This window comes from Ptychodera flava, chromosome 11, assembly GCF_041260155.1.
Source record: "Ptychodera flava strain L36383 chromosome 11, AS_Pfla_20210202, whole genome shotgun sequence".
Taxonomy (NCBI): Eukaryota; Metazoa; Hemichordata; class Enteropneusta; family Ptychoderidae; genus Ptychodera; species Ptychodera flava.
Genome location: NC_091938.1, coordinates 15,178,346 through 15,190,046, shown reverse-complemented (window position 1 = coordinate 15,190,046; position 11,701 = coordinate 15,178,346). Strand labels below are relative to the sequence as shown.

At 38.3% G+C, this 11,701-nt stretch overlaps 1 protein-coding gene across 2 annotated transcripts; it reads right to left on the bottom strand.

Annotated features, from left to right (window-relative positions):
• Positions 1-367: 367 nt before the first annotated feature.
• Positions 368-6,442, bottom strand: LOC139143600 (uncharacterized). Of its 2 annotated transcripts, XM_070714066.1 has the most exons (3): positions 6,207-6,442; positions 3,847-4,098; positions 368-1,831 (listed from the first exon to the last, which is right to left on the bottom strand). In XM_070714066.1, the coding sequence occupies exons 1-3, from the start codon at positions 6,414-6,416 to the stop codon at positions 533-535; spliced, it is 1,761 nt and encodes a 586-aa protein (XP_070570167.1). In that variant the 5' UTR covers positions 6,417-6,442; the 3' UTR covers positions 368-532. The 2 variants fall into 2 exon arrangements, 1 of the variants encoding a protein (XP_070570167.1); XR_011554637.1 differs by lacking the exons at positions 368-1,831; positions 3,847-4,098 and adding an exon at positions 4,472-4,998.
• Positions 6,443-11,701: the final 5,259 nt, after the last annotated feature.

Genomic DNA, 11,701 nt, shown 5'->3' with positions numbered 1-11,701 from the left:
CTATTTATACTCATGCATTATAAATATTTATGAGATGCGTAATGATATCGCTGCGTAATGAGGCTTTGAATAATATAATATTTAAAGCCTTATTACTTAGCTCAATGATATAGCCTATTGTTATAAGGAATGGGTAAGGGTATCTTTTTACCGTCCACATACTGCCTAAAGCGTAAAAATTCTACCTAAACCATAAAACACACAACCCATACCTAAATAAATCAAAAACCTTTATTCAAAATAATCCCCCATTCCTCATAACAATAGAAACATTCCCAGCAATTAACATATGAGAACATCATTACATCCAAAGAATAAAAGTGATAACCATACACATTCAAACTGAAAAATGAAACAGGTTCATCTCTAAAATAATCACATTGATATTTAATGAAACTAATAGAAATTCATAGCAGTCTCCAGACACAAAATATCAGATGAACAAACAAGTGGCAAATATTCACCCTATACTACACGTACATTGTACAGTCAAATTACAAATCCAAATGTAACAGTTTTCACAGAAAACCAGCTACTGATAAAAGGCTGGTCTACAAGAAGTTACAATATTCTCCAAATTTTCATATTTAAGAGTAATATCATCACGAGTATCAATAGCATCTATTAACCTAGAAGCAGGAGCCTCTGCTTTTCCAACCTTATGGAGCTGCATATAGTGGTTTGCAGTCTTTTCTGATCTCCAACCAACATGGTCCATGAGATCTGAGATCTGTGAACCTGCCAATGCTAAAATTATTGCACATGCACTCCTAAAGCTGTGAGGAGTTTCACCTTGGTCAATATTTAACACTTGCAAATATGTTTTCAGACGTTGGTAAATAGCTTGAGAGGATATGGGTTTGTGCACAACTTGACCACATGGGGTTGTTGGACGAAAAAGATAACCAAACCGTAAATCTATATCAAAACTTCTCGCTAACTTAATGTATTCCTCTATCGTACTCACGGCGCATAACGTCTTGTCATTACAACGCTTTATTGCGAATAAATTACTCTGTTCACCTCTTAAAGTTTTACCAAAAGTATGATTAAATATGAAACCAGAATTATCTGGCAACCTTACGATTTCCTGAGTTTTGATCTGGCCAAGATCTCCTGCCCTATCTCCGGACATCATTAATACCTTAAATATGGTAATATCTCTAGCATAGACGTATGCTTCAACACGTGAAGTGCTAGACACTAGTTTACTTAAAATGTAATCTAGAAGGATCCTTATCTTATTAGTAAAAATCGGCTTGGCCTGTTTAGGAGTTATATGTGCTTTGGCCTGCTCTTCACCGGATTTCTTAATATATCTGTCAACCAAGGTAGAAGCGATTGGGTTTGTCTTACATAAACCCAGATTTAGCATCACCCCATAAAAGGACTTTAATTTAGCAGCTATATTTTTTAAGGTGCCTAAACGTAGACGTTTAGGACATTCACACTGATCAAACTTTCTGGTAACACTACCCAGGAACGGACATGTATTTATATGAACCTGAGTTCGAGCATGTTTGTCTTTATGGATAAGAAATCTGACAATATCTACTGGCATCGCTTGAGTAAGGTCTTTAGGCTGAGGGAGTCCACTTAAGAAAGATTCCAGATTTTGTACCAATTTGTCTTTCTGGATTTCATAAGCTGATTTTGAACCCAGTAGTTCATTCATTCGAGCATCGATGATATCAAGATCAACCTGAGTGCGCCCTCTGTCGGACGGATAAGGAACTGAGCTGACTACTTTGGCTGAGCAAATATGGCACTGTTTTTTGTCCTCTTGACCAAGAGAATTGCAGAGTAACTGAGTACCACATAACCAACATTCCTAATGAAATATAAAATGTAGAAGTACACAACTTTAATCTTGAAACAGCTGTATTATTCAATAGATGGAGCTTTTAACAGTAATTGCCTAACTGCCAAAAGTTGCTGCAAATAACTTTTCTTTAGTTTTCGCGTGAACATAGCCATTTTTTGATGGACAAGAATGAAATTATCCTCTCCTTTAGACGCAACTTGCACACAGACTGATCCATGTTTCTTAACTAATGGCCACCATAAAGGCGTAAAATTGTGGACTTCTAATAGAACAGTGGCTGATAAACCTTCCGAAATTACATGTCTCACCACTGGCAATTGCAAGCATACAGGGGGAAATATGAACAACCTATCGGCTTCTTGAAACGTATGTGCAAAGAAATTGACCCCTTCACAATTAGGTTGGGGATAAGGAGCTACGAAACGAGACAATTTTGCGTTGGAACATATGGCCATCGCATCTACATCATATGGACCAAACTGATCATTTATTCTCTGCCAAGCCGTACTAGTAAGAGTGGTGTCATTTTCGTTTACATTTCTCGATACATAGTCAGCAAGATTGGCTGCTGATCTAACATGGGATAAATTCAACCATACATTTCGTTCTACAGCTACGTGAAATATGTTCTTGAGGATCTGATTGAGTTTTAATGACTTTGAACCAGGAAAACCATTATTCCACGCTTGTACTAATACAAGTGAATCTACAGCCACATCTAATCGTAGATTATCTATTTTATCTCCAAGAGCTAACAAAGTGCGGTGTAGAGCTTCTGCTTCTTTTACGTTTATAGACTCATTCCGGAATGAATCCTCCCAGAAATCGCTTATTTCAACTGACATACTCTCGTTAACGGTGGAATCGGGATGTAAAACAGCCCCCCATTTATAAGCGCTAGCATCTGTAAACAATTTAAGAGCATAGTGTCTTTCTTTAAGCCATTTGAACGGACCTGCATTAACAATTATGTTTTGCCATTCCCTTAGCTCTTCTGCTAACTCTTGCCTTATTGGAACAAGAAATGTTGCTTTTCCCTGAGCTTTTGACACCGATAGAGCCATTTGACGAATGTATAATCTTGCAGATGGAATTGCAAGCGCGAAAGACATACACTTCCCCATAACTTTTTGAATCAGAGGGAGAGGGACTGCCCGTTTACTAAGAATATCATTCGTTAATTCCAAAAATCTATCAATCTTAATCTGTGGAACAATAAACGCCTCTAAAGACGAGTCAACCTGCATACCTAACATAACTAAAGACTTAAGGGTGTTAGGATACTTTTCTGTAACGCTAAGAAATAACCCGCCAGTACACAAATAGAGGCTAATATAAAAGCCGAAGCTTCTGCGCGTTCAAAAGGAGACAATTTCCTTTCTAACCGGGCGTGACATACCAGTAAAGGTCCCGCATGGCGATCGTCAATATATTGGATACATGGAACCCCAAGCTTTCTAGCATAACTAGTGACGGCGTAACCAACAGTATGATAAACATAAGCTGAAAGCTTCCACCCAAACGGCAAAGTATTACACACAAACCAAACTCCCCCCCCATTGAAAACCAAAGTATGTTCTATCCGGTTCATATACAAGAATGTGGTCATAACCACTTTTATCATCACACTTGACTTGATAGTCATCTTTGTGCAGGTAACGACTAACATCAACCAACTTGTCGAGCTTGAACGGAATATCTTGAATCCATAGATTTAAGTACCTCATGTCTATACACATCCTTGGCTTCTTGGGCTCAACAACAATTGGCATCACAACATGAGGAGGAGGATCACGACCGACAATACCCCAAACCGAAACAGCACCTGTTTTTTAATCGGTCAGCTATCGTCTTTGCTATAAATGGAGCAAAATCCTTGTTGCTAGGGGATTGTTAAACTGTCTAGGAGGAGGCAGATCATGGAAAAACTGTTGTCCTTTAAAACCTCCTGAGAAATGGCGTAGATATGGAGACACTTTCACACCATTCGAAATCCAAGACATGATTTCATGTTTATTTACCAGATCCATCGTAAGCTCATTCCATGCATCTGGGTATTTGTGCAGCTCGCCAGCAATAAACTGATCTGGGTTTCTGAATGACATTTCACTAAGAGATACTTTTCTCAAACCATTGGAGACCAAAGATAACACTTCGAACATGTTACCATCAGGAGCCTGTCCGGGGGTGCCCCCAAGCGTTGTCCAATCATACGAAGTTTTTGGAAGTAGCTTGATATTGACAGGATTCTTTAACTCCCAAACTTGAACAATCTAATGAGGAACAAACAGAAAACTAGGGCTATAATATAAACCAACAGTGCATTCTAGATAACATAAGGGGACACCCCCGGACAGGACCATGCGAAAGGCCGGCCTGCAAAATGCAGAGGGCACAGAGAGTGGCCCCCCTATCCGGGAGTTTATTGAACTATGAAAAATGGACTGCTTTAACGGTGAGCACATTATAGGCAAGAATACCCAAGACAAAACAAACACATTCATCATGTTAAACCCTTGTTTTATTATGCAAACATCAAACGTTATGAGACAAAGCTTTTTTTTTTTTTTTTTTTTTTTTTTTTTTTTTTTTTTTTTTTTTTTTTTTACACAGGCAAATTATCTTTACACACTCATAACATGACACTCTAAGTGAGAATCAAAATACATCTGAACTGGCCAATTCACAATTCTGTACAAGTCAGTCATTCCATCATAATTCAGACTACTTCTTATCTGGACAATTTCTGGCTATATGACCTTTGTTTCCACAAACGTAACACTTAATGTCTCTTCCTCTGCCTTGAGGGCGTTGAAATTGATAAGGACGAGGATAACTGCGCGTGTTCTTTAGAAATTTGCCCACTTTTGACGCGATTTCTTCTTCCTCTTTGTTGCCAAGTAGAAGGAGGACTAACTTTCCCGCGTCACTCCCAAAATCATTACTCTCAAATTGTGCTAGCACAGCTCTGAAACGTTGAAGTTTCGAGTGATTCACCAAGGTAGCCCTATCTACCAACACTCTCAGGGCATTTATGATAGCGTATCTCGATGCGCCAGAATGTGCCACATCCATAACTTTTTGCAGAGCTTCATCGACATTCGCAGAGTCTGCCGCTTTCTGTAGCTTTCCACTTTTTCTTCCAATTGTTTCAAAGCACACGCCACTGGCATCTGAAAAATAGTGCTTAAATTATTTCAACACGTGAGCAAGCATAACACTTCCTTTCATTTAAAGTTATGCAATTACCCTTCTTAGCACCATTTTCACAAAACAAGACCACTTGTTGCATACCTCAGCGTATGCAAATTTTACAAAGCAAGACCACTTGTTGCATACCTCAACGTATGCAAAATTTTACAAAGCGAGACTACTTGTTGCATACCTCGACGTATGCAAAATTTACAAAGCAAGACCACTTGTTGCATACCTCAACGTATGCAAATTTTCACGAAGCAAGACCACTTGTTGCATACCTCAGCGCATGCAAATTTTCACAAGCAAGACCACTTGTTGCATACCTCAGCGTATGCAAATTTTACACAGCAAGACCACATGTTGCATACCTCAGCGCATGCAAATTTTCACAAAGCAAGACCACTTGTTGCATACCTCAGCGTATGCAAATTTTCACAAAACAAGACCACTTGTTGCATACCTCGGCGTATGCAAATTTTCACAGAGCAAGATCACCTGTTGCATACCTCAACGTATGCAAATTTTACAAAGCAAGACCGCTAGTTGCGTCCCTCAACGTAAGCAAAATTAAAGTAAAAAAAAAAAGTAAAAATGGAGGGAAATAAAGATGGTGTCCCTGTAATGCTGAGCAAAAACCGTAACTTCGCACAGGTGAACAAAGACATAACTAAGGAAAGGGAAAAAACTACTAACAAAAGGTATAAAACGCTAATTTACAACACCTAAAAGCACATGTAACAAGCTGCTATATAACAACCACATGTATACAAAAAACAAAAGAGAAAAACTGAATGAAAAGGAAAAAGGAAAAAAAAAAGAATACAACAAGACAGAAAACAAAGGTATGCTACAAAATAATTACTAACAAGAAAAAAAATAAAACAGGAGCTAAGGAGAATTTCAAAATCGAAAAAATTCAAACTTATCGCACACACCAATGGAACAAAGAGAAAAAAAAAAAATAAACAACGTACACAGAACGACTACGATCGAATTAAAAACCAAACAGTTCAAAAACTGAAAACTCGTGTTCTCAACGAAGATAACAAATAACCGTGTCTCAACGCAACCCAGAAACATTGAAACTTGACCGACCGCATATGCACGATAAAAAGGGGTACTCGACAATCAGGCAATGTAAAACTTGAATAGAATGAAAGAAACACATGATATTGAGTCTCACCTGAGATTCAGACTCTTTAGAGGTTGTTTCAGTAACTACTACAGGTGTAGGAACTTGTGCGCTGGTAGAAGGGTTTTGAGCCGGAGTCCTCGCAGCACCAGGATTGTCTTGAGTCGATACCTGAGTAGCAGCATTACCAGAAATTGAAGGACGGGACACAGCCGAAGCAAAAGACCTGGTTGCATCTGCTACAGTGTTAGGACGATCCATTCTGCCGTGTTACTGTGGCTCCTCCGTTATCGAGTGACAAACTAAAGTGTACCAATTATGTTGCCCTATTATACTCATGCATTATAAATATTTATGAGATGCGTAATGATATCGCTGCGTAATGAGGCTTTGAATATTTGCAACATTCTAATTGATTTTAATATGGCAGAAAGAAAATAGGTCTGGTACTTTTTTCAAATACACAAAAATGATAGTAAAAATAAAATGAGGATCTCATTAGTGGCTAATTCATCTCATGCAGTTAAACATAAATCGGTCGTGACTGAAAAAAAAGTGCCTGTTCGATACTCAAGCTAGTCCCGGTGTCTACCAGGCAAATTAATCAATTTTTTGCTTATGGTTATGGACCTTTCTGCAGCCGCTTTCGATGCAGCAGCTACCCTCAGATAAAATCCCCACACTGAACTATCACTGTAACCAATCAAGTCAATGTTGTTGCCGTTCGCTCAAGGCAAAAGATCATGAAAATTAGAGGTAAGTTTGGTAAATCTTCTTACCGAAAAGATCTCACCGATAGAGGGCGGTATACAACCATCGGAAACGGACACATCTTGTGTTTCGATGATTGTGAGAACTCTCCTGCGGAAATTACCCATGAATCGAATGAAATACGTACCATTTTAGATCATCTTGGCAATAACATATGAGTTCCCCTTCAACAGCGTTCAAAGAACAGGGCAGGTCGGCCGGAAATCTTTTTCAACCAAACACCACAAACATCGTCAAAATCATGCGTGAGTTTTATAAATTCGGAAAACATTTAGAGTTTTTAATAGGGCAGATCGGGTGACGCTACCCTCAAATACTTTTTAGTTTGTCCCATGAAGATTATACCTACAAGGGAGCAAAGTCGTTGTTTCAATGTATGATACGTCAACTTAACATTGTTTTCTTTGACTTCGGTAAAGCCGGTCACGGGTAAGTTTACGTTTTGTTTACAACTTTGTCGGCATATCTCAATGTTTCAGTCTATGGCAAAACAAATACAAATTGTAAAAAGAGAAAGAAATTAAAAAAGAATGCATCGAGACAGCTTATTTTTGTGTAGCCTTAATAATTAATTGTATCTTGTGCAGCAATATAGGTGGCCATAAAAACCACTTCATTCAGTAATTACCAAGATATTTTGTTAACTTGAAACAGACTTTGATGCGTGTGTTGTACTTTGTACATATTGGGACATCAGGTTTTATAAATCCTATCCTGGTACAAATCATTCTATAGAAGGATCGCTGCTTGTGCACATGGATATCAGAGCAGCCTTTGAAGATATGAAGTATCCTTGGCGATTCCTTTCGTCGAGCTAATTCCCTGAGAGAAACCGTCAACCATACCGTAAAAGAAAGTGTGGTAACACGTGGTGGAGAATCCGGGCAACCACACAATACAAACGTCGTAAGAAATCGTATGGCAACAAGAAGTGGAAGAAGATATACACCGGCACTACACAAACGTCACAGATTCTGGTAGGCGACACCAAGAAGCAGTATATACGGTATTGCAGGATGACATGCGCAACAAACAAAGACGGAATGATTGGCATACAACAATGCACTGATGTCATCATCCGAAGTGGCTCAAGTAAGTCTGGCGAAAACACAAGATAACGGGTAACCTAATGAAGAATTGCTGACCATGCTGGTTTTGATATTAATACTTCAGCGCATCAGGAGCAGCCTGAGCTGTCCGTTCAGCGTGATGTTGACATGTTTGCAGAGAGGGAGACACCGTATCCAGCTGTGAGATAGTTCCACAGGTAAAGGATGAGACAACTCTAAATGGCATTGTTTGCATAGCGACTGGTTAATCATTGGAGATGGGAAAAAGTCGAATCAAGAAGAGAACATTGTACATGTATTTTAAAGAACTCAAAAAATTGACCCCGTTATATATTGTCCTCTCATGTAGTGTTGTTTAATTGACGTATAGCCACAGGGCCTCATAAGTGGCTATTTAAGTCAATATTACAGCGTTTTTCTTTCTTTTTCAATGTTACAAATAAACCAGCTGAAGAGCACAACACTTGTGTAGCTGTCTTTTGTGTAGCTTGTATTGGCATGTATAGTGCGTCCTCGTAAATGTGACCTTTAGTTCCGTGACCTCTAGCCATGCCTACTTCCTGTCCTCGCTATGCTTACTGTACTAATTTTCAAATATTAGTACAGTAAACACAGCGACGTCTGTACGCATGGCCGGCCATATGGCGAGGAAGTATATAGGCATGGCTAGAGGTCACGGAACTAAAGGTCGCATTTACATAGGATCACATTCCTCGTTGAGGGCGTACTATACATGCCAATACAAGCTACACAAAAGACAGCGACACAAGTGTTGTGCTCTTCAGCTGGTTTATTTGTAACATTGAAAAAGAAAGAAAAACGCTGTAATATTGACTTAAATAGCCACTTATGAGGCCCTGTAGTATAGCCGTTAAAATAGATCAATACTCGAATATGATGTCTTTTCATTGGTAGGGTTATTGGCATCGAAGGAAACCATCCTTTATTCGTGATTTTGAAGAATGTCTATTTAACGGTAAGTGTAAACACACTGTAAGCGCTTCTTTCTGTTTTGTGTAAGTGAGATTTTTTTGAGAAAGAAGAAAAATAAGTCAGTAAAGTTAAATGTTATAGAAATAACGGGCGACGCGTTGACCATTAACATTTATTTGTGGGCAAGGGCGAGAGGAAAGCCAAAAATTAACGGGCGAGGCAAGCCTCGCCCATTAATTTTTGACTTTCCTCTCGCCCTTGCCCATAAATAAACGTTAATGGTGAGCGCGGAGTCTGTTATTTCTATTATATTATCAACGAACACCAAAAACCGTCAAAATTTACGAAAATTTCCCACGCTAACTGCAACGGGCCCCAGAACTTGTCGCTGAGTAGTGCGCGAACTGTAAAAAAATTGCAAATCCGGATATTTTTTCAAAAAAGTGTCTAAACTTGGCCTACAAGTGTTCCATTTTATTTTGTGATTGATTATGTTCCTTGTACAAATTAAAATTTACGTTTTAGCTGAAAAGTTACGATGTTTACGATATTATTCATATTCACCGGCACATAAACAAACCATTATTGCGTATTTGTGGTCGGTCACGTGGTTCAGCTCGACCAATTAAAATGCGACGGACAGGGCATGGTAAAAATTTGTTATACATTTTGAATAGTATTTTGCATTCAGTCATTTCTGAATGACACGAAGAATTAGTATCCATAGCCCGAGATTGATGGGTTTTAAAGTCTATATATGCGAGACCGGAGAGTCCGTCTTTTTTGTTATAAGGTGCACTGTATATTGAGGAAAAGTAAGAATAATAAGGATATGTGTATTGAAATAGCCCGATGTTAAAGGCTATGTGTGTATACGAGAAACGCGCAGAAGTCTTGTTTAATGTTTAGTATTTTCCATGTTGAATGATTAACAAGGAAATGCTTGAGTGTAGTTTATTTTTTCTTAATGTTTTGCCAATCGAGCGGTATTTGCATGGAACTGCTTGTCGTTTTTATTTTAACATTACACGTATTTGCTCTATGACTCACAGTGGACACGTCTTACCCATTGATGATATACCCCGTATTAAGCGATATTGCGAGAGACCGCTTTAGTGCGTACAGCACCTTTGGCTACGCAAGTTTGTTACTTTTGATGTAGAAAGTTGAATATTTTTATGTTGCAAATTATGTTTTCTTAGGCTTGAAATCATTAATAGAGACCAAATATGCAGTCTTTACATGCTATCAGTCCTACAGTATGTAGGTCTTACATTCCATCACGGTGAGAGTTTATCATGACAGCCACGATCATATTAATGAGTTTTGGCCATTCTCTATACACAGCAGTATTGATCGATCACTTTTTTGTTTTGTAAAATGTCATGTTACTTATTTATCAATGCTTCATTTTCAATGTAGTACAAAGGGCAGAAACAGAAACTGGTTGCGTGGTTGAATTCAGGTGAAAAAAGCTTTAAAAGCTTTGTGATTGCATAGTTTCCTTTATAAAGGGATAACTAAGTGTTCGAGTAAATCCGTTGGGTAGAGTAGTGAGTGTGCGGTGTGTTCCAGTTCGTTCATTCCTTTTTAAGACATTATTCAATGACTGGACTTATTTCATCTCTCTGTGTGCTACATGTAAAGTTTTACATTTCTTCGACGACACCATGGCCAGAAATCACCATTGTTATGTATACGTTATGAATAAGGAGTGTTTTATTTTTATATCTGTTGATCTTTCTTGAGGTTTAAGGGTATAATTCGTACTTTCACAATTTCACAATTTTCACAGATTTTCGATTTTTAAGATTTTGAAGGGTTATAAAGGTATAGATTAATCAAAAATTTTTGCTTATGTTTAAGGACCTCACTGCAGCCGCTTTCAAAGCAGCAGCTACCCTCAGAAAAAATACCCACACTGAACTATCACTGTAACCAACCAAGTCAATGTTGTTGCCGGTCGGATTTTAGACTTTAGACTTTAGACCTCAGACTTTGGGGAGGGGGCTTAGACTTTTGTCAGTCTAGGCGTCCCCCGGCCTTTCAGACATTTCGTTGGTCCCATCTGACTGTGTATCAATAAACTTCATCCACTTCCACCTTACGTCCCTGTGTAGTAGTAACCCTGGTGGTACCTCTCGTCGAGCTAATTCCCTGAGAGAAGTTTTTAATCGTACGGTAAAAGAAAGTGTGGCAAAATGAGATTGTGTATTTCCTCTATTGTTAGCTTTATGTTGTCTGCTGTTACCTTTGTGTGGTATCCCTAGTCACCCAGATGACATTTTCTTATGCAATCATCAGCAACTCGAACTGCTGTTCCCCTTCCTGTATCAAATGATTTGACTTTTATTTCTTATTTTGATAGCATTTTCAATGCTTTGCATCATGTGATTTTTCTATGTTTTTAAAGGAGGTGTTCCCAAGGTCAAAGTGTATACTTTAAATGGGTTATTAACTTTTGTGCTTTCATTTGTATGTGAGGCAATTTCGATTTAAGTTTGAATGGATGTTTTGTGGTTTCTTAATGTATCGAAGTGTAATTTTCCAGTGTACTTGTTTGTATCGTATGAAAATTGGATTCTGTTTGGATGATTATGTGTTTGAAGGGATTTTTAGCGATTGCAAGGCATGCAGATTTAAATGTTTGTGAGTTTGTGTTTTGATTGGAGTCTGACATTGTTTGCCGCAGTGCTAAATTTTTATTTTTTATGTATCGTGGCACTTTTGTTTTTTTGGTCATACCATGTTGTTTGCTTCTTGTTTCTGCGT